General features: G+C 46.9%; 1 protein-coding gene across 4 annotated transcripts; it reads left to right on the forward strand.

Moving 5' to 3' along the window:
- Positions 1–16,303: 16,303 nt before the first annotated feature.
- On the forward strand, positions 16,304–22,800 carry Dmrt2 (doublesex and mab-3 related transcription factor 2). Of its 4 annotated transcripts, XM_008760307.3 has the most exons (5): positions 16,304–16,652; positions 17,301–17,858; positions 19,268–19,370; positions 20,999–21,079; positions 21,473–21,610. In XM_008760307.3, the coding sequence occupies exons 2-4, from the start codon at positions 17,340–17,342 to the stop codon at positions 21,052–21,054; spliced, it is 678 nt and encodes a 225-aa protein (XP_008758529.1). In that variant the 5' UTR covers positions 16,304–16,652; positions 17,301–17,339; the 3' UTR covers positions 21,055–21,079; positions 21,473–21,610. The 4 variants fall into 4 exon arrangements, with proteins under 4 accessions (XP_008758529.1, XP_038936221.1, NP_001101067.1 ...); XM_039080293.2 differs by lacking the exon at positions 20,999–21,079 and having other exon boundaries at positions 16,305–16,652; positions 17,301–17,552; positions 21,473–22,795; NM_001107597.1 differs by lacking the exon at positions 20,999–21,079 and having other exon boundaries at positions 16,311–16,652; positions 21,473–22,800.
- The last annotated feature ends 382 nt before the right edge of the window (positions 22,801–23,182 follow it).

Raw genomic sequence — 23,182 nt, forward strand, 5'->3', positions numbered from 1 at the left:
CCAATTTTCTGAGGAACCTCCAGACTGATTTCCAGAGTGGTTGTACCAGCTTGCAATCCCACCAACAATGGAGGAGTATTCCTCTTTCTCCACATCCTCGCCAGCATCTGTTGTCACCTGAGTTTTTGATCTTAGCCATTCTCAATGGTATGAGGTGGAATCTCAGGGTTGTTTTGGTTTGCATTTCCCTGATGACTAAGGATGTTGACTAAGGATTTCTTTAGGTGCTTCTCAGCCATTCAGTATTTCTCAGTTGAGAATTCTTTGTTTAGCTCTGTACCCCATTTTTTAATAGGGTTATTTGATTCTCTGGAGTCTAATTCCTTGAGTTCTTTGTATATATGTTGGGTATTAGCCCTCTATTGGATGCAGGACTGGTAAAGATCTTTTCCCAATCTGTTGGTTGCCATCCAACCTAATTCCTATATAGTAGAGAAGTTGAGAAAGTCCTGTGTGTGTGGTGTGTTCAGTATATTTGTGTGTGTGGGTGTGTATGTGTGTGATGTGTGTATGCTATGTGTATATATGTGTGTGTTTGGTATATTCGTGTGTGAGTGTGTGTGTATATGTGTTTGTGTATGTGTGTATGTGTGTGTGTGTGGTGTGTGTGGTGTGTTTGGTATATTTGTGTGTGTGGGTATGTGTGTATATGTGTGTGTGCTATGTGTGTATATGTGTGTATGTGTGTGTATGTGTGTGTGTGGCGTATATGTGTAGTGTGGTCTGTGTGTATGGTGTATGTGTGAGGTGTGTGTAGTGTGTATGGTGTATGTGTGGCATGTATGGTGTTTGTGTGTGTGTGTGTGTGTGTGTGTGTGTATGTTGTGTCTATTTACCCCCTGGTCTTAAGGAGGTGAGTAACAGGCTGCAATAGTTGGACATTGAAGAGTTCTAGGTCCCGGGTTCTTGCTCTCAGGCCTCCATTGAACTTAGTTCCACGAGAGGATTTCCAGAAATAGGTTGAAGGCATTTAGGTTGTCATTATCTTGCCAGCAATTGATGTCAAGACTTGTGAACGGTAGGGATTCTAGCAGTGGGGGTGGGGCTGTTAACACACTGACGGCGCCTATTTTATATACCAGCAATCACCACGGAGACAGAGGCTCTGAAACAAGGTCCACCTGCATCCACTGTGTGACTGGGGCAGGGTCTTACCCAACTCCACAGGTCTAACCATTGCCTACAAAGCATTAGCGTTGGGCTCAGAACATCGTGTCACCGTGTCTCGTTGTTTAATCTTTCAATGCTGGACCACAGGGATCACACACAGGTACTGTGTCTAGCCCATCCAAATGCTTATGTGTACAGAAATATTTTAATTTTATTTGCCTTTAGTTCTGGTTAAATCTTAGATGCTGGAATTCCTGCTGAGGGACAGCACGCAGGGCTTGGATCCCTACATTTCTGTTTTTGGGGAAAGCGAATGATGTCATGTTGATGAGCTCCATCCCTCAGAGGTCTTCAGAGTGGAAGTTCTAGCCTCTGTAAGACCATCTTCTCTAATCCAGATGGACTTTAACCATAGTGTTCCCTCCCTCAATCCCTCCCTCTTTTCCATTCAGCAGAAGCATTTGCCACTCCTTTTCCTCAGTTCATTCTGGGCTTTCTTTTTCTTCAGGTCTTTACATTTAATATTCTTTATCTAGTTGGGCTTCTTTCTCCTTTTTTTTTTCTTTTTTCTTTTTTTCGGAGCTGGGGACCGAACTCAGGGCCTTGTGCTTGCTAGGCAAGCGCTCTACCACTGAGCTAAATCCCCAACCCCGGGCTTCTTTCTCCTTAAATATCAACTCCTTCGAGTCTCTTCTCACCTCACCTCTCTCCCTTTATCCGTGTAGCCTCAGTGTATAAGATATCGCCCCATCCAGACCCTCTTTATCTCTCTTGCTTTATCCCCATGGCATGCATGCCATCTGACATAGTCTGTACTTTCTTGTTTATTAGTTTATTGTCTCTCTCCTGCATATAAGGCCATTGGTTTGTTGTGTCTTGTTCACTGCTGTAATCCCAAACCTTAGAACTGGCTCAACAGATAGACACTCAGTTATTGAGTCTGTTGGGTCTTCATTTACCACTTACAAAATTCCATGACATATTCATTTAGTCAGCAGATAACCACTGACCACATGGTTCTCTTTAGGGCATTGATCTAGGTATTATTGGGAGCAGGAAGGGTTTTAAGATTCTTTGTAAACTGACAACCTATACTTGGAAAGACAACTTACCAAGTTGGTAGAAAAAGACATAAAAATAAGTGAATATACATGGAGGTAGGTTATAGATACTCAATAATGTCTATATCTATAATAGGTATAGATTATGGACATTCAAATAAACTAGAGGTCAACAGAGGAAGGTGTGTCTTGGAAGGGCAGGCGAGGTCTGCTATGGAAGATGGAATTTGAGCAAATCTTTAAAAAGGTGGCGGATTATGGTTATTGAAGAACTGTGGTATTACAACAGGGGAAGGAGATATATGGTCCAAGTGTCCATAAACACCTGCAGAGGTTTGAGAGGGATCTTGGTACAGCACGAGTGGTTCCAACAGCCAAAAATGGAAAATGAGGTTATGGATGGGTTTGCAGGCTGACCAAGAGTTAGGATTGGTGGTCCTAGACTCAGGGAACTGGGGAAGGTGATGGTGTGGAGGTAAGAGTTCACACAGAGGTGGCTCTGGAGGATGCAACTGATTTATACAGGAGAACAAAGAATGCAGAGGCCAGCTAACTGAGCAGGCTATGGAGACAGCTCAGGCTGAGGGCTGTGGAGGCTGAGGCATGCAAAACAGAGAAGCTGACCTTGCAAGTGAACTACAGAGAGGGTAGTGAGAGAGTGTGGGACCTAGGTGAGCCTCTAGTTTCTTTTAATTTTTCTTATACAGACATTTGGTCTTTTGGTTAGTTTTTGGCATTTGGTCTCCTCAAGAAGATCAGAAGACTTAAACCTAGTCTTTAATTTTTTTCCTTAACTTACGTCTTAGTTAAGGTTTTACCGTTATGAACAGACACCATGACCAAGGCAAGTCTTATAAAGGACATTTCGTAGGGGCTGGCCTACAGGTTCAGAAATTCAGTTCCATATCATTGAGGCGGGGAACATGGCAGCATCCAGGAAGGCATGGTGCAGGAAAAGCTGAGAGTTCAACATTTTCATCTGAAGGCTGCTAGTGGAAGACTGACCTCCAGGCAACAAAGGTGAAGGTCTTAAGCCCACACCCACAGTGACACACCCACTCCAACAAGACCACACCTCCTAATATTGCCACTCCCTGGGCCAAGCATATACAAACCATCACAATTTCTATTTTAAAATTGTCTTGCAGAAGGGAAGAAGAGATTTAGGCCTAGGAGCTTGTGATTACATTAGTGGTTGATTATGTGGTCACACATAAGCTATGGTTATTGTGAAGGCCAGAGGGCAGCTTATATGAGTTGGTTCTGTCCTTCCACACAGGTTCTAGGGACAGAACTGAGGTCGTCTGGCTTAGTGGCAACCACCTCTACCCAATGGCTGGTCCAAGCTGGGTATTGAGTTTAAGGCCTTTCACACTCTAGGCAAGTGCTCGCCTACTGAAATATATTCCCAGATCTAAAGAAATATACCCGAGTTTCAAATAGAGAGAGTCAGAGACAAGCTATGTGTTCTGGAAACCCTTTTAGCTGTTTTGCTGCAGAATCTACAACCTGTTTTGCATAGAAGTGCTCCACTGCTAAGGCAAAAATGGTGTTAATTTACTAGTCTCTGAGGCCTGTGGGTCCGTGAACGATTGCTCGTGTCTGTAATAATTCTTCCCATCTGCTTGGAGATATGGCCTATCCCTTCTCCCCAGTCCCTAAAACCAATCCCTAGAAGCAGAGTAGTTTAGATCTCTGTATTCAGTTGCTTTTTCTTGTTCTGCGATCAAATGCCTGATAAGAAAGGTTTTGTTGTGACTGTCAGCCAGAGGGGTTATAGTTCCCCTTGTCAGGGAAGCCCTGGAGCCAGACACAAGAGGTGGCTGATCATACTTAGTCTGAAATCAAGAAATAGGAGGCAGACGCAAAATGGAGCTGGACTAAAAGCCTTCAGGGTCACTCGTGGCTCTGTCTCTTAAACGTTCTATAACCTTCTAAAACAGCGCCACCTGCTGGAGACCATGTATCAAACGTATGCACCAGTGGGGGACATTTCACTTTCAAACAGCAGTCTTTGAGTTACCTAACTTGTGTCCTAACAGCCTTCTGGTATTCTGGTAACGGCTTATGTGAGAGGTACGGATTTAATTTTCTCATCACATTAGAAAGATCTGGTTATAACGTGGAACACTCTCAGATCTGGCTTTTAACTTCTCCTTATAATTTCACTGACAGCTGAATTTTGGAGAAAGAAAACAATCATACATCATTGTATACAAAGGAAGCGACTTGCTCAGTATTAAGCAGATTAAGGAAGGGCGTGGTTTGAATAGGAATGGACCCTATAAGCTCATGTGTTTGAATGCTTCACCCATAGAGAGTGGCATGATTAGGAGGTGTGGCCTTGTTGGAGTGGGTGTGGCCTTGTGGGAGAAATGTGGGGTGGGCTTTGAGGTCTGATCTGCTCAAGCTTCTCCCAGTGTGGTTCACAGTCCCCTTCGGCTGCCTGCAGATCAAGATGTAGAACTCTCAGCTCCTTCTCAAGCACCATGTTTTTTTCTGCCTGCATACCACCGTGTTTCCCACTGTGATGATAACGGACTAACCTCTGAACCCGTCTGTCAGTCCAGTTAAATGTTTTCCTTTATCAGAGTTGCTGTGGTCACGTGGCTTCTTCACAGCAATAGAACCCTGACAGGCAGTGAGCCTGACAATGTTGGTCGGGGACTGGCCCGGCTGCATCCACAGGGGAGCTGCTCCTGGAGTCTGTGTGTAGCTTGTCTCTGCACTCCAGTTTCACTGTAAGCAGCTGCCTAGACTCTCAATATGTCTGTGCTGAACCTTTACAAGGCTGACTTGGCTTAAAATTAATTCCTGCTTGCTCGGATAAGACTCCAAAGGAAGGCAGGACTGTAAAGAGTTTCCCCAAAGCGGTGGAGGGGTTCTAATAACACAAAAGCAAGGGGAAATGATGTCATATGCAGTAGTCCTTGCCTGTCACTCCTGAGTAACACTGAATTGTTCCCTTACCATCCTTGGTTAGAAAATAGCCATAATTGAATAATTAAAAATACTCTATTTTGGCTACCCTCATTTAAAAATTTGTAAGCAATTAAAACACAGAAGCGGTTGGCTCTATAGAGACTCCTTTCTCCCTAAACCAAGTACCACAAACTCAATACTGTTCATATAAGCTTACGTGTGGTTATTCTTATACAGCTGAGAAAACTTACAACGGAATAAAAGCTAATTGCTGGGTTGGGTATAGAGCCAAGTTGCATGGTGCGTGCCTAGGATATGTAGGGTCCCGGGTTTGATCCCCAACATTGAAACGCAACAGGAAAAGTATCTCTTTAGTAAAGATTTTAAATTCTATTTTTATTTGTATCACATATGAAGGATTTAAAAAATAAAATCTCTATGCCTTAAAAAATATCCAGACAGGGGACTGGGGAGTTGGCCCAGCAGTTGAGAGCACCTGTTCTTGCAGAAGAGCAAAGTTTGATACCCAGCACGTGCATGGCAGCCCACAACTGTAACTCCAGCTCTGGCCTCCTCAGACACCAGGAAAACACGTGGTACATTGACATGCATGCAGGCGAAACATCCACACATATAAAAACATTTAAAAGACAACAACAGGGGTTGGGGATTTAGCTCAGTGGTAGAGCGCTTGCCTAGGAAGCGCAAGGCCCTGGGTTCGGTCCCCAGCTCTGAAAAAAAAGAACCAAAAAAAAAAAAAAAAGACAACAACAAAAATGCAAGCAGAGGCGAAGATGACACCAGTTTCACCGTCACGTGTATCCATCAACCTCAAGTCCCACACCTAAGAATTAATGCCAGAAAACGACACATGTGCATAGCATTAATTTTCTGTGAAAATTCCAGCATCACCCCCAAGCACTGGTAATTAAATTCAGGGACTTACACCTGATAGGCAAACATTTACCAGGCTATAACGGTGGCACCCAAGATCCCGAACCTCATCTTGTATTTCTGTAAATGTAGCGTCAGAGCTAATTTATGTCCCTGTGCATTTTTTTAAATACAGGAACTGGGGGCTGGAGAGATGGCTCAGAGGTTAAGAGCACTGACTGCTCTTCCAGAGGTCCTGAGTTCAATTCCCAGCAACCACATGGTGGCTCACAACCATCTGTAATGAGATCTGGTGCCCTCTTCTGGCCTGCAGTCACATATGCAGGCAGAATGCTGTACATAAAATAAATAAATCTTTAAAAAAAAAAGAATATTAAATACAGGAACTATGCTCAAAGCAGAAAGACTGACAAAAACTGTTCCTATAGCTGTGATTAAAAAAATGAGTTTTTAAATCTGAGCTATCAAGTGTACACACTCCTGTGGCCGTGAATGCTTATGATTGTGGCTCCATAGAGAGATAGGAATAAACCCGTCATCCTAAAGATTTAATAAAATTGTAGGGTCTAAAGTGATCCATAAACCGCCCTCACTTTTAGTAAGTATTTGGCGACTTCCAAAGGGCTCAGGGGTCTTGCTCAGTTAAGAGTCAATTCGTGAATCCTTTTAATGATTAATACAGCCATCCATCTAGGTTTGAAAGGCCATGTGCATTAACTCTCAAATAACTAAGGATTTGTTTTCTCAAACTTTCTTTAGGAAAAAAAAAAAGAAGGTGGTTCAGCCAAACCCAGTTTATGCGTGAAAAATTTTATCCCACAAGGCTAATATTTTTGGAAAGGAGTGCAAACAGGAGCTTTGAATGGAGGCGTGTGTCTGCGGATGGGAGGGGAAAGGCCGTAACTGACAGCTCCCTTCTGTGGATCACCGCTTCCCCCACCCCAGCGGTGACTTGGGAAAAAAACAAAACAAAACAAAAAAACAAACAAACAAACAAACAAAAAAAACCCAAAAAACCCCTGAAATGGCAGGAGCCACGATCCTGCAGCCAGACAGGAAAATTAGAACACATGTGTTTTGTGAGGAAGTTCACTGACTTTTAAAATACTTCATCTTCAGTCAGGAACAGAACGAAGGCTCCTGAAGAACAACTGTTTTTAAAAAAATGCTAACAATCTGTGGGGACGAGTAAAATTAACACACACCCCAAAAAAAGGAGAACAAGGTAACGGGACTCCACATCTGGTTGACATTTAAAGAAAGCTGCCAGAGTACAAACTAATTTCAAGACAGCAAACCTAGTGATATATTCTTTTTAAAAGATTGCAGAAAAAAAAATTTTTTTTGGCTGAGCGAATCTTAACACCATATGTGAGGGAACCATCAATATTTATTACATTATAGATTTTGCCAAACAACATGAGGACATCTGGGAATATTAAAATCGGACGGTTGATTATGTACTTTCGTGCCTTGGGTTGGACTCCACACTGAAGCCAGATTTGGGTCTTTTTGGAACCGATAAGACAAGTTTACTGACTGTGCAGTGCTCGAGTGGCTGAAAGTTAAGGGTGCAGACGTATCCGTGTGTTGTGCAAACTGGGACCGAGAACAACTGAAAGGGAAGGAAAAAGAGCAACACAACGCAATAAAACCCCGTTTATTAGCAGTGCTGGAAGGTTGTTGATAGGAATGAGACAAGACTGAAGAGGTCTTAAAGAGCCGGTTTCTGATCGGAGGAGCCCTTAAGTTCAGAGTTTTAGAGCTAAGGCTGAAATCTTTTCTGTTAAGGGAGCCAGCTAACCATAACCTCTTACAGCCCAGCTGTAAGATCCTACTGTTTGAGGTCACCATGGCTGTGTTTTAGAGGACGTCTCCCAAGTTACTGAGAAGATCAAGTGGCATGTAATTAAGTTTCTAGAGTGTAGATCTACCATTTATTTTGGCCACCTGTGTCTCTGTCCCTTGCCCACTGGCGTCAAGCTAGGCGCTCTGTTAGTATCTTGCTCAGAGGATTCAACTCATAACACGAAGCACACAATGTATTATACTCCAGACCACGGGAACTCCATTCATTTGGTATAATTAAATCCTACCAGCTCAGCTAATGGACAGAGCTGCAGTGGACCCTCCAGGTGGCCATGACGGATCTGCCTAACGGCTGTGCAGATAGTGTATGCTCTTGGGTCAGTGAAGTCATTATTCTACTAGATTACTTCAGTAGATCTTATGCAATCTGGCCTACTCAAGTTTTTCCCTAAGCAGGAGACTGGAACAACAAAGACAACAAACAAAGCCAACAGAACAAACAACAGAGAAGAGCCCAGCTGAAAGTCCCAGCTGGGAATAAGTTCCAAGGGGTGAGAATGGCAGCCTGACTGTCCCTTCCTGCCTCAGTGACAGCTTCTCAGGAAGAGAGATTCTGAGCAGAAAGGCCTTGACCCCTTGCTGCAACCCCTTCCTGCTCTTCAAAGGGAGGAGGGACATATGTCGCTTTGCAGGGACAAGCAATTCTGTAATAACATCTGAAAATCTGGGTCCTCGTTGGCCAAAAGAAAGGTAAGTCTGCCTTTTTTTTTTTTTTTTTGGTTGAGGAGTGGGATGGCAGCTTCCTTTGAGAGATAAGAGTTGCTTGAACATTAACAACAGAGGACCGGTAGCTTCATCCGTGATCCTCCAGATGCTGTTGTTGACATGGTGTTCCTGACTTGAAAAAAAATTAGATATGGAGACATGGGCACCTTATATTCACAGCGCGCTCAGATTTTCAATTACTTTGATTTTTGCCATTGTAAAGTTTTTATTGCCAAGAATTTGCGTTTTATAAACGAGGAGACAGAGGCACAGAAAGTGAATTGTGCAAAACTTTTCAGGGTCCACGGCAATGATTTGTGGTATCGCGGGGCTTGCAGAACCCTGGCTGATCTACACAGCTCATATGATACATTGTTTGGTGAAATAGTCTTGGGTACATTTCCTATCACTAGACCTGAACCTTCGTCATTTGCTACAGTGTGGGATTTTGGAAACCCGTTTTCCCCCCAAAGGTCCTCCGCTTCTCAAATCATTTTTTTGTGGGATTTACAAAGCAGAAGCAGGAGTGGTGGGGGCAGGGGTGGGTGGGGGTGGGATGGGGGCAACTCCGAATGTGTGCTTATGGAAATTAGCTTCCTGTGGTAGGCTGAGGAGGAGGCTTTATGCAGAAGCAGATGGAAAAAGGTTCACCTTCCCCCTCCAGGGTCTCTGCAGGCTAAGGAGGGGTGGCCATAGATTGAGATTTTATTCGCATGCTCCTCCCATGCTGCTCTGAGCGAGAGAACCTTCTGGAACCTGCTGCCTGTTGCAAGGGTCAGCCTCTGGTTCTGACAAAATGTGGGCCCACAATGATACTGACTCCTTTCACCTTAAGGGTCGATGCTTGGGAGTGATCCTCCCTGTTCTTGCAAGTAGAGGTCACAAAGCAGCTAGAAGAAGTAATCCGGACACCCAAGGTCGTGCTTGCCTGACACTTCCTTCAATGCGTACCATCTACTAGGCTTGGCTGGCAAAGCAAGTGGGAGGGATCAAAGATGTAATCCGGTGGCCACATGCACCTCTCAGCCCCCGGACCACCGTCACGGTGGGAACGTACAGCGCCCCCGCGCGGCCTCCTTGTGCAGTGCTCAGGCACTGGCATTATGGAAGCTTGAAACCCACTGAGTCGCTTGCCCAGGGATCTCGGGCTTTTGGGGGACTGTTGGCCACTTGAGGGGATCAAAGCATTTTTGTGGAGCCCGATGCTCACGAGGCTGCCTTTTTGTTAGCCTGCTTTCACCCCGTCAATAAATTTTCTATCAAAGAAAGGGCAGGGGTGGAGGGCTCAGGGGCTCTAGGTGGATGGGAGAAGGGGCTGGAGTTTCCTGCACCTGCGCTCCCGCCACGTTAAATTAGCGTGAAGCAAGTGACATCTCCTAGCTCGCCCCTTTCCAATGGCTCATCTCCGTGGAACGCCCACCTACTCTCTAGGGGTCAGCACCTTCAAAGAGAAGATTTCCTCGGCTCTTAAAGTTTATGTAGTGCCTTGTTGTAAAGGCGCGCTACAGCTGGCGGGAGTCCCTCTTCCCCCTCTCTGGCTTCCCTACAATCCCCAGGGGAAAACATTTAGACAAGTCTGTCTCTGTCTCTGTCCCTCTGTCCCTCTCTCCCTCTCTCCCTCTCTCCGTGTCTCTGTCTCTGTTTCCCTCCCCCTTGTTTGTTTGACCCCACCCAGGCGTAGTCAGAATTTCGGAAAAGATTTCAGCAAGCAAGGATTCTTGTTCTGTTTCAACTCCTTCACAACGCAGAAGCCTCACAGGTAATGGTGAAGAAAAGGACCCAGGGTCAGGGCTGCTATAGTTGGCAAAACTGACTAGAACTGGATCCCCAGAGACCTGTTTCCAATCATATCCCACCTCCCGTGTCTCTTCTTCCCTCCCTCTCCTCCTTTTAGTTTTCTCCCCCTTTGCCACTTATTATATGGATGGAAAGAATCCCTTTTAGGCAAGTCGTGTCCCTTTTTAGGACCTGTGTTTTTGCCATTTGGATTGGAGATCCAGGATCACACTTCAGTCACCCCGAGGTCCTGGGCAGTCACTTGCTATCTAGACACATGGCCAAGTAGAGTTCGATTCCCTCTGCCCCTATGATTTCTTCCAGCTCCACCCATCATTCAGAGGCCCTGGAGTCGGCTTCAGGCCAGTCACCTCCCAGGCTGGAGGAGTTGAGCTGCAAAGGGGGAGACTTCCCTCTCAGCAAGTGATCTGCTCAGAGAGACTTCCTGGATCTACAGTAAGGAAAAATGACTTCAGTCCACTTTAGAATCCAAATCCAGGTCCCAGAGTGAACGGAAGATAGAGCTAAAGAGGTCTGTATAACCTGCCTGCTAAATTTTTGCTTAAAACCCAGGCAGAAGAGGCCTAATCTAGAAACCACAGGGTCACAGGCAGGTTGTGACTTGTGGGGACTCTTTTGGCCAGTGGAATCTCATCCAGTTTAAACTCTGGGAGTGAGTTCTTTTTTGGATTGCATCGGATCAATAGCAGAAAGAAAGTCACCAGTGGGTCAGAATTGGTGCCAAACCATGTTTCTATTTTTCCCCCTTCTCCTTCTCCTTCTTGATCTTGTTAACCAACCGGAGGAAGAAGGCTGGAGAATTTCTGTACAGTTTTTCATCTTTGACAGAGTAACTAGAAACTTGAATTTGATTCTTTCAGTCTACCCTTAAGGACCTGCAAGGACAGGGTGGTGCTTCTAATGGTTCTTCTTCCTGTAGCTCCTGCAGGACCAACACTTTGCTCCTCACTCCTCTCTTGATCCCCTTGTACTTTGTTGGTTAGACTGCTGGGATGATGTGAAGAGTGACATGAAATCTAGATGTGGGCAATATCAAACACCTGAACTGTCAAACTCTTAACACAGGGAGAGGGGATGGAAAGTTCCCAAGAACTTTTGTTCTTCCCAGGCTTGAGTGCCCCCCTCACAGGGTATGTGTACAAGGAGGCCCTTGGCACACACAGTCTCCTGACTGCCTTCTAAAACAAGTCTGCTGCCACCGGGGTCCTAATGCCTCCTGGGGTGTATTTGGCATGGGTTTTGAAAGATGACTGTAGTTCTCGCCTCTCTTGGCTGCTAGATGACCTCAGGGTGGACTGAGCCCAGCTCCTCCTCCTGCTATTGGCCGTTGGCTGCCTGAGCAGGTGGACCCCCTCGCTGCAAGATTGCCTTACCGGTTGTGCACGGAATTCTGTATCTGGCCTCAAAGGCATGTTTCACAAACCAAGTATCGAGGTGGACCAGAAATAGGCAAGGCCTCTTTAGTTCTGCACTGTCTCTATGGCTGTGACCTGTCCCCTATGTCCTAGCAAGTTCTTCATTCACTCCTTTGAGTTTCAGTTCCCCTTCAGTGCAAGACCAGGGACAATGCTCCGTTTCTGTTTTCAGGACTCCTTTATCCAGCTTTCCACGGAAAGAACAAGAAGCGAGAGGATTCCTCTTGTCCTCTGATTTTAGGCTGCCAAAGCAGGGGAAGGGGGCCCATGCTAACCATCCTGGTGCAGGTTAGCTATCTCTTCAAGCACTCCATGCTCACCTCCACCCCCACTGAGTGTGATCTAATTTCGCAAAGTAAATTGGGAAATCCTATCTCCGTGGTCCCATCTGGGATTATTTATTTCACTGATTTCACTGTGTCCTGTGTCCATAGCTAGTTGAAGTTCTTAGACTGTATGACACTTTAGCTTTCTATAAGAGGACATGGGTTTGAGGTCATCTCTAAAGAAACCAGAGCCACATTTAGCCACAGCAAGACCTTAGATCCAGGTGCTCAGAAGTGCCCAACAGCCAGTCACCACCTGGCACTCAGGGTTAGCTAAGTGGTTTAAACTGCTACCGCTGCTGGCAGTGGTGGTACTGGTGATGGTCTCCTAGGTGTCCTCTATGAGTTTTCAAGTTTGGTTACCTTAGAGGCCCTAGGGCTCCTTGAACAAGTGGAGGCTGAAGGATCAGGCTGGGGACTCAAACAGGCCTTAGGATTTAAGACAGGAGGAGTTCCTCAGCTGGGTGATTCTGGGGCCAGTCTAGTGGAATTCCTTTAAGGAATCTTACAATGAATGGAAGCCAATTTGACACATGCTTGTGTTCTTTGAAATTTATTTTTGGACATGTGTTTAAAGCAATCAAGCAAGCCATGCTTACCAAGGAAAGACCGCTCCTCCCCATTGTTCCTTCCTTTTGACTTTCTGAGGACAAGCTTATCAGCTGGTGGGCTCAATAATTCTGGGCAAGAAGAGTGTAGAGGTGTGTGTGTGTGTGTGTGTGTGTGTGTGTGTGTGTGTGTATGTGTGTGTATGTGTGTGTATGTGTGTATGTGTGTGTATGTATGTGGTGTGTGATGTATGTGGTGTGTGTGTGTGTGTGTATGTGTGTGTGTGTGTGTGTGTGTGTGTGTGTGTGAGAGAGAGAGAGAGAGAGAGAGAGATTAGGTGAAGGAAGACGCTGGAAGCAAGCTAAGGCATGCCGGCTTCACCCACTTGGGTCAGTAGGGAAAGAAAACCAACTTCACAGCTTGCAGTTGAGCCTTGCAACAGCTCAGAAAGCACTGGAAAGAACTGTGCTCTGTGACTTTTAGGGATTTGTTTATTTTATTTTTATGTTTTTTTTTTTTTTTTTTTTTTTTGGTTAAAGAGTGTCTGAAAAGAAGCCAGGCTCTCACTGGATGCAAGTGCTATCCCCTCAGGAGAAGTTCTGCTTTGGAGATCTCACAGCGTGCTACTCTACCCTTGCTAGGTGAAGTTTTTATATGAAGAGGAAAAGTCCCTCTTCCCAAGATGCTGGAAAATAACCGACCAAAGTCACATAATCTGTGGAAGCCAGCTGGAGCTCCGGCTTCCTCCACCCCTGTTTCTTCTGAATATTTAGTTTACCAAACAGTTTATGTAGCTGTGGAATCCGTTGGCAGTTCCATAAAAGGCATGGCCATTTACCCCGAGGAGAAGCACACACAATTTTGCTTTTCGCAGGGGAGCGTCCTGGACTTCCTGAAGTCTGTCCTAGGGTAAATCCCCACCCTCCTTGCTCGAACCATCTCACTTTCCAGCCGCTGGTGGGAAAGTGGTTCCCGGGAGGGCCTCAGGACCAGAGGATGTAATTCAGCAGGATCTTGATTACAGCTGCGTGTCCTGAAGCGCACAGATGGTGGTATATGGAGGGAAAGCACACAGGGGAAGGATGCGAGGTGGAGGGGAAGGGGATCAGTAGACAGCCATGAAGTTATTGCCGTATTTTTTCCAGTTCTTGGGGTTCTGGAGAAGACACCCCTCCCAGAGGGGAGCATCTACCTGCTTGGGGTCTAGCTAAGCCAGGAGGCTCCTCTGAATCTCTTTTTTAGTCTGGTCCAGCATGCCCACAATAGGGGGCCTCGTGTCTTCCCTAGAACACTCCCAAGGGCTGATCCCCTGCCTTCGGGTCCCCTAACCCCAAACCCCACTTCCCTGTTTTGGCCCCATCTGACTGGCTCTTGCACGAATGTCTCCTCCTCGAGGGCTGTTTAAAGTTTGAACCGGTCAGAAGGCTCCTGCGCTCTAGAGTCTGTTTACTTTCAGTTCAAGAAGCAGCCACTCACAAGCTCCTCTCCCTTGGCTCCACTCTGCCATCCTCTGCAAAAGCTATTTTCTCAACTTTGTTGATATTTAAAATTACTGGTGAAGGACTGATCATTCTACTTTCTTTCTTACTTAAGCCATGAGTAAAAGCCTAGCCTGTCATCCACATAATCTGGCAGGGTAGCAGTGGTGGAGTTATAGTTCATTTTCAATCGGAGTACAGATGTGCACAAACTGCCTGTTTGTAAAGGTAGAAAACTATCGTGTGTGTGTGTGTGTGTGTGTGTGTGTGTGTGTGTGTGTGTGTTCGCACTCCCTGAAGAAAACTCAGCATGATTTGACAAAAACAAAACAACGAACAAAAGAGTGCCTAATCCTGTCACAGAGGCTCTACCCCTAAAGCCAAGTGTTAAAATCCGAAGGGGTGCAGGAGTGCTAGGGAGCTACAAAAACAAAAACAAAGCCACCACAACAATAACAACAAATAACGGAGAAACCACGGCCAACCATCTGCGACTATTGCCAGCTGAGAGCCGAGGACTCGCTACTTTCTGTCACTTCAGGGCAGACGCTATCCTGGTCCAAGATTCTTGACCAGGTCCCCGGCTTTCCTGGAGGACAGTGGGTCTTTTAGGACTCCTTACTTTCATCACTGGAGAAAAGTGAGGTTAGAAAACACGTTTCAACTGTAGTCAAGAACTCAAACTCTCCCACTCGCGTTAAAAGAAAAGTAAAGAAAGTAAAAGAAAAGAAAAGAAAAGCGCTTTAGTTAGAAGACCACAAATGAGGAAACTCATCTGTGTTACAAGGCGTTTGCAGAGGGAGGGAGGGCTACCAAGGGTTGGTTCCCGTGTGCCTCAGTGGGAAGCCTTGCGACTCACAAGTGGCCCCTCAAGACTCTCAGAAACACTGAAAGAAAAAAATAATCTGCGGGAACATACAGAAAGCCACCTTCATGTACTTAGCTGGGCATTGCCTTGGCCCTAGGAAGAAGCAGACACGAATGCGGTTCCAGTGCCCGACCTAGGAGAAATTCCACCTCATAAGGGCCAGGGGATACCTGCGCTTCTGGCAGGCAGGCGGCTAGTCTTTGTTCTCACTTAGGCGAGCTTGATCCACTCGGAACTTTCTGACAGGTTCAGATTAGAGGAAAGTTACAATCAGTTCCGAAAATTTCTCCCTTCAACAAATATCCATCGCCACTCTACCGCGTATCCAGGAAACAGGCAATCTCTTTTCTAATGTGTTTTTTAACCGGCTCTTCCTGTGGAGGGCTGGATCTAAAGGTGAGACTAGAAAAGCAGCGCTGGGATTTTAAATTTAGCTTAAGATAATGGAAGGTCGCGTTGCTTAAAGGACTTGTGTGATTCGTGGGAAATTTGACTTTGTTCCAAACATTTTTGTGAGGGGTATTTTGAGAGGGGGGCAGTTAATTTTCTTGATAACCATTCATTCACGCACGCCAAAAAGCAGTTTATGTATAAATGCATGCTTAGACTGAATATTTTTGTATCTAAAATTGCTAATGGCGTGAATTATTTCCATTTGCTTCAGAAATGAACTGGGCTATCCACTGATAACAGGAAAAACTCAGATGGGCTATAGTGGCTGCTGTCACCTGCCTCGCAAGCTCTATGGAAGTAAGGGACTGCTTTGCACTTCAGAGTTGCCCACAAAATACAGATATTTGTAAGGCAAGTAGGCGCTGTCCTGCAAGACAAACATGGTACTTGTTCGTGCGGAGAGAAGGAGGTCAGTGTGCCCCTTTGGCGTGACCTCTTCTCTCCGCCCAACTGCCGGTCGCCGGTTAAACACCAGAGGTGATGATAATATTGATAGAAATCATCGCTAACCTTTCTGATCTTAGTTACCTTCTCGAGAACAACGCGATGCATAAGAGTACGAGAATCAGCTTGTTCCCTAGTCGGCGAGGTAAACGGCGACTTCTCCGCCGCAACCACTGCCCACATTTTCAGGTTCAGCTTCCAGATCAGAGACCCGGCTGCAGCGAAGGCGGGCGGGTGGACTCCGACGGCGCGCAGTGGTGCCGCGAAGGAAGCTTCCACTGGGCTGAGGAGGAGGGCGCTCCACTCCAGTGCTCTGGCCAATCGGCTTGCACACCGCCTGACAACCGACCAATCAGAGGATGCGGTGCTCCGAGTGGGGGTGGGTGGTAGGTAATACTAGGAAGGGGAGCTCAGGTCCCGGACTGCAGAGAGTGACTCCGCGCTGAAGGCAAGCAGAGTGCGCCTGAGGCGGAGTTCTGGGTCGCCGGCCGACCTTTCCAGTTTGGGCCAGAAGTGGAAAGCGAAGCGAAGCGACCCAGGCTGCAGAGGCCCGGACAGAACTTTGCAGAATTTGGAATGTACGGGGTGAGGTTGCTGAGGACTTGATTCGCCTCTGGCCTCTGTCTCCCATCACCATCCAGTGGGCTCCCGCCTCCTACTCTCAGGCCCAATTCTGTTTGCTCCCGCTGCTTGCAGCTCGGGGGACAGATTCCGAAGCTGGCTGTCTTTTAACTGGGTTGCTAGCCTGAGCCTGGTTCTTGGTGAGTGCTGTGTGGTCGCCGCCGCTCGGGAGTCAGGGAGGGCACGGGACAGGAATCTTCAATACTGCTTCTTTCTGTTTCTGGTTGTCTTGCCTTAAAAGATGAAAATCAAGTTCCATCAACCTTGTGCGGCTCAAGCCCTACTGATACCAAACCAGCTTCTTCAGCCTTATGGCCAGTGTCCCCCTCTCCCTGTGTGTACATGGGACCTCCAGTACAGCATCGGTTTAGGGGAAGGGGAGGGATGAGACGACCTCTCTAGAGTCTTTGTGGTAGGTCATTAAGGAACATTTGGGAAATGTGGTTTCAAGGTCCCTTGTAATAAAAGGAAAGACAATTGTCTCATCGACATTTTTATATTTATCATGGCCATGTGAGCTGGCTTGGAGTGTGTAAGGTCAGTAGGTGACTTGTCTGCAAAGGCCAGACAAGTTAAAGGTCAGGTGCACAGACCACTTAGAATTAGTAAAATACAACCTTGGTTGAGCTGTGGATCTCTCGGGTTCTCTAGACCCATGTGGCCCGTATCATAGGGAACAGAAGAAAACTGGGTAACTCAGGCTGGCCTTGCAGAAATTTGGGGGCGAGCCTTAGAGAGGGTCGCTGTTTGCGAAGGGCGGCTCTTCAGGTCTTTTTCTGTCTTCCTAGCGCGCGGGCAACCGAACCGAACTACAGCCTAGTGTCACGATGGAAGGGCAGGCAGTCCCCGGAGTTGGGGACTGGGAGATCGACGTGGAGAGCCTAGAGCTGGAGGAGGATGGCTGTGGGACACCGTTGCGGGCCACGCCACAGGAACCCAGTCCGTCGACGGCCGATGGAGAGGAAGATGAGGACGAAGAAGAGGAAGATGAAGATGCAGAGGATGAGGGTGAAGGCGAGGACTCCAGCGCGTCCCCGGAGGTACCAGGTCGGCCAGAGCAGCCCGGGGGACTGGCACCCAGGCCACCGCCCGCTGCTCAGGCGCTGCCAGCCGCCGCCGTAGTCCCCGAGCGCGGTGTCACCGCCGGTGGCGGCGCAGAGCCCCGTAAACTGAGCCGCACGCCCAAGTGCGCACGCTGCCGTAACCACGGCGTGGTGTCCTGTCTCAAGGGCCACAAGCGATTCTGTCGCTGGCGGGACTGCCAGTGCGCCAACTGCCTGCTTGTGGTAGAGCGCCAGCGAGTCATGGCCGCCCAGGTGGCGCTCCGGAGGCAGCAGGCCACAGAGGTGGGTGCGGACAGGCTCCGGGTACTTCTCCAGGGTGTGCACCCAGGCGGGGTGGGGAGTCCCTTACAGCATGGAGCTAGGCTTCCACTCACACTTCCGAGTGACCTCGGATCTCGGATCGCCTGGCAGGAGAGGTGCAGACACTCTGTCCACGTTAGCCTGCGGGGCTCCGGAGGGAAAGCATGGGCTTCACTGCAGAACGTGCTGGAAAAGTCTCCCATTAAAAGCAAAGAGAGGCAAATTAATTAGGTCCATTTGAGACACCACGGAAAAGTCAATAAAACTGTTTCAGGGGTTAGTTTTGCAGGTGGTTGAGGAGGGAGGGAGGTGGTTGACAGCAGCACACAGTGCTGTCACTGTGCAGCTGTCCCCCTACCTTGAGACGTAGGCAGAACTTGATGTCCATTTTCCAGATAAGACCACAATGTCGTTGGAGTTAGGAGACCCTCAGCCTAAGGCTACTGACTCTGTGACCTGTCAGAGAATGCTTAGAGGACGTTGCTGCCTTCTGTTGTGAGAAGTCGGAGTTTCTCCTTGAGAGACTTTTGAACCCCGGAGTTTTGTTGCTTTGAGGGAGTGAATGCAGGTTTCAGTGAATCTCCTCTCAGACCTGAGGCTAGGTACAGCTTTGAAGACTTTATTACTGTTATAACCGTGGCTGTTTCAGGAGCCGAGGATGGGTTTTAGGCCAGTGCTCTGCAGCTGAGCCCGGAAAACTTTCCAGTTGACTTTCCCCTTTTGACAGGTGCTGGCTGGTGGTTAGCAATGGAGTCCGGTGACTCCAACGGGAAACCATGCAACCTGACCAGACAGTACTGGGGACCTCAGGTGGCCCTGGCCCTGGGTTCAACCTCTTTGCTAGTTGGGCTGCATCCTGTTTCTGCCATGCTAGGCTTCTCTGCAGCCCACTGGGTTGGGAATAACCTGGCAGTGACCAGGGGGCTCCCGGGGCTGGTGTCCCTCAAGAGGTTCACATACCCCACCTCCTAGACAAATACAGACGATTCCCCCAATCTCTGGCACTCCATCATGTCTACTTCACCTAGGGGGAGAAACCACCCTGGTTTTCGGTCCTCAGAAGCAGTCAGTGTTCTGCCTAATGGGCATCAAATTCTGCCTGAGTGTCAAGGTAGGGCGACAGCCTGGGGACTTTCAGCTTAGTGGTTACACCCTGGGGAGGCAACCATCCCTCCACCCAGTCCTTCCAGGCTCTGTTCCTAAAGTCTCCTTGACTGTGGGTCTCGTGTCCCTCTTAGCTTCCGCTGTTGGCTGCTCTGAGATTAAGAGGCTCTCCTGTTAATTTTTTTTTCATAAGAGATGACAAAACAGATGCGTCAAAGGGTGGGGAGGGTTCAGAGGCTCTGTGGATGCCGCTCCACCACCCTCACAATTGTTTCTCGTGTTTACAGGACAAGAAGGGGCTTTCTGGGAAACAGAATAATTTCGATCGGAAAGCAGTGTACCAGAGGCAAGTCAGGGCGCCAAGCTTGCTGGCCAAAAGCATTTTAGAAGGTAAAAATAACTTCAAGTTGTCCTTTGGCTTCTAAAAACCGAGCTGAGGGATGCCTGTTATTTACATGCATGACCTGTGTGCTAACCAACCCAGGAAGGAGCTAATTTTCATTAGAAAGTTTGCTTTGGGGAAGCATATCTGGAAAGTGTGTTTCTGCCACATACTCACAGAAGTTTCTGCCACCCACACTAATATTATCCTCCACTGCAGCGCCTGGTGAAATTTACCTAGTGTGAGGGACATAGAAAAATGCACTGTCAAGGGATCCTGGAAGCCACCTTGGGGAAGAAAAACAATTAGGACTCACCCCCACCCCTTCCCCCCAACTCTCTTAGTTACTGAAGGAGTTTAATGTTAACGTGCAGAGTAAATCAAGCAAGGAGGTTATAGCTACTGTTACCAAGAGTCATCTCTAGCCTCAGGTTTCACTTTTTAGAGTCGGACCTCCTTTTCCCTCCCAGATGGCTGAGGCATCCCCACACTTCTTCCTTACAGCGTCTGCCAGTCAAGGCTGCCGAGTGGGAAAGGCTTTGAATCAAACAAGCAAATGGAAGGCTCACTGGTAGCTGCTAGTCAAGTTCTGCCCCTTGCTTTTATCTCCCATGAATCCTAGAGGCACATTCTCTTTTCTTAAAATAGTGGCGATTTTCTAAAGCACGGTGTTTGTTTACCCACTGGCTTAGCGCTCTACTGGCCACCATCGACATTTTCCCTTCATCTAATGTGAGGTTAACCCTAATCTCTGCCACTCCCTACAGTTCAGCTTAAAAGGAAGGAAGTCCTTCCTTGAAGCGGTCAGTTGAGGGTTTCTTTTTTTTTTTCCCCTTTCTTCCTTCCCTGTGAGTCTTACGAGTTTAGCTGATCCTGGACAGTTTTAAAGTATGTGTCTCAGCCTGTGCTGTGCACCTCTGACCTTAAAAAGAGTTCCTGAGAGCTCCGAGTGAATTTGGGCTCCAAGTGGGTAAACATCTATACGCACAGGGGACCACGTTGATGAACTGAGATTTTGCCCAAGCAAGTTGAGACACTTGAAGTCAACTCAATGGAAAAGTCAATCCAAGTAAATAACTTTCTGCTGAACTTTTAGCCTAGGGGAAACAATAATTTTCAACTTCTATTTTATTTGCAAATGAGTATAATGGGTTTGTCACTGTGTAAATACAAACACCACACTGGATTCTTCAGAAAAAAAACCTGCTACCGGCAAGTGTTTGGGGGTAGGGGGGGAGAGGTCTAAGTACTTTAAGCATTCTGTTTATTTTGTCTTAGCTTTGCTTTTGATTTTGCTCTGTGCATGAGTTCATCTGCATCGCAGTGGCCTGCTTGTTCAGTCCTTTTGGTATTTGCCCAACGTGAATGAACTTGGGGAAACAAATGCTTGAGACCTGTTATTTTCAGTGTAGCTGGAGAAGTCTTTCCCTCACCCCCACTGTTCCACCTCACTTTGTTTGTCCTGGAGGTCACTGCGAAGCCTGGCTAAATTGTTAGTTTCCCTGCGTGGCTGTGGGTTTGGGCTAGTTAACTGTTCTTTTCAATTTTTCTTCGCTTCTCTTTATCCTCAAGTCTTTTCTTCTCCCCCCCTTCTTACTAATCTTCTTTAACTTTCTTCTTTTTCTTTTTCTCCTAGTTCTCCTTGGATTATTCTACAGCTGTAACAATGTGTACATAATGAGACGTCTTTAGAAAATAAAAGTGGCGTCAGCTGTAGGTATAGATATCTTTTATAATAATCCCAAAAAAAAGGAAAAAAAAAGATACGGGCAATGAAACATTAATTAAGATAATGTGGACAGATTTGTCTCTCGATATCTATGGATCTGGGAAGAATACTCAAATCTCATTGATACAGTGCACTTGCTGAAGCAAGAGAGCAGACATACCTACACCAACAAAACCAAAGGCCTGCCAGAAGCTACCGTATGGGAGCTGTTCCTCAAAGGGAAACTCTATTCAACCCAACCTGTACCACTCTTTGGATTAAAATACCAGTGATAGAAATAGTAACTGTGCTTTGTAGTGTTACTTTTTTGTCTTCTGGTTTTTCTAGATTTTTCTTGTCAGGATGTTAATATGTTTCCTTTCCAACACTTGCTTATTTTAGGGTACCGCCCAATGACGGCGGCCGAGACTTACCTAGGAGGGACCCTTCCCCTACCCCCGCCTGTCAGTGACAGGATGAGGAAGAGAAGAGCATTTGCTGACAAGGAGTTGGAGAACATTATGCTGGAGAGAGAATATAAAGAGAGGGAGATGTTAGAAACATCTCAAGCCGCTGCCTTGTTTCTGCCCAATCGCATGGTGCCCGGGCCTGAGTACAGTTCCTACAAAGGTGCCTTCAGCCCCAGCGCAGGCGAGCTGCCGAGCAAGGACTTCTGTAACTTTTTACCTACCTGTCTCGATCTCACCATGCAGTATTCAGGGTCTGGGAATATGGAACTGATTTCTTCCAATGTCAGCGTGGCCACAACTTACAGACAATATCCCCTGTCCTCGCGATTTTTAGTCTGGCCCAAGTGCGGTCCCATTAGCGACACCCTCCTCTACCAGCAATACCTGTTAAATGCTACCACTTCTGTCCAAGCCCTGAAGCCTGGGGCCGGCTGGGACTTGAAAGGAACCCGAGTTCAGGATGGGCTTAGTGCAGAGCATGACGGGATGCCACCCAAACCGGAAGGCTCTCTAGTGCTGCCTCAACTATCAGAGGTCCCGACCTCAAGAACTGACCTTCAGGCTCACCAGGCTGTCCCAGAGAGGTCTGCCTTCTCCCCACCGAGCCGGAATTTCTCCCCCATTGTTGATATGGACTGTCTGGCAGCTCAAGGGCACGTCTTAACCAAGATCAGCAAAGAAAACACTAGGTATCCTCTGCCACTTAAACGTAATCCATTCCACTCAGTATTCCAGCCGACGCTCAACGACAAATCAGGCCCTGAATTGAAAGCACCGTTTGTCAAAGAAGCCTTTGAAGAGACCCCGAAGAAACACAGGGAGTGTTTGGTCAAGGAGAACCCGAAGTACACATTTACAATAGACAGATGCGCAAAAGACCTCTTCGTAGCCAAACAAGTTGGAACGAAACTCTCGGTGAACGAGCCTCTGTCGTTTTCCGTGGAATCTATTCTTAAGAGGCCCTCATCTGCTGTCACTCCCGTCTCTCAGTGAAGGGCTGCTTGCAAGGGAAGCTGGATTTTTCTCCAGTCTCCTGGAGATGCCTTTTTTCTTTTTAAAGTTAAGATGTGTGTATAGAGAAATTTTTAATGTAAATGACCAATTCTTAAGATCCTACATGTTTCCTCCGCATGTATCTTTTCGTATCACGCGAGTATATTTAAAGACGGAAACTACTTACTGTGCAAATTGTAAGGGCTTATGCTTTCTTTAGCCAGCATTCTGAAAAGCAATAAAAATAACACCGTCTTCTAAAGACCCAGTGTTTCAAACAGCTGTCTCGGGCTAGATGACAAAAGCTTGCGTCTTAGAATTTTATTCTTTATTTTTCTAGGAGTCTATGTACTTTCAAGCATTCTTAATGGTCCTTGTGAGCCACAAGAGAATATCTATGGATAACTATGAACTTAATGACTTTTTTTTGTAGTTTTTAAAATTTGTAGGTAGTATGAGGAAAATTCAGGGTCTTACACATGCTGGGTGAATATTCTTCCTCTCAATGACATTCCTGATGTTTTTTTGGCTATATATCCAAATACACACACACACACACACACACACACACACACACACACACACACACACATATATTTAACTTTTCAAGATGGAGGCATAAAGAGCTTGAGGACAGAGTTGGGGCTGT

The sequence above is a fragment of the Rattus norvegicus genome, chromosome 1, assembly GCF_036323735.1.
Source record: "Rattus norvegicus strain BN/NHsdMcwi chromosome 1, GRCr8, whole genome shotgun sequence".
Lineage (NCBI taxonomy): Eukaryota > Metazoa > Chordata > Mammalia > Rodentia > Muridae > Rattus > Rattus norvegicus.

Excerpts from the sequence above, each read along its gene's own strand:
- Dmrt2 (NM_001107597.1), top strand. The coding sequence starts at position 17,340 with ATGGAAGGGCAGGCAGTCCCCGGAGTTGGGGACTGGGAGATCGACGTG. Across the intron at positions 17,859-19,267 it reads GGAGGCAGCAGGCCACAGAG|GACAAGAAGGGGCTTTCTGG; the intron begins GTGGGTGCGGAC and ends TCGTGTTTACAG. Across the intron at positions 19,371-21,472 it reads GGCCAAAAGCATTTTAGAAG|GGTACCGCCCAATGACGGCG; the intron begins GTAAAAATAACT and ends TGCTTATTTTAG.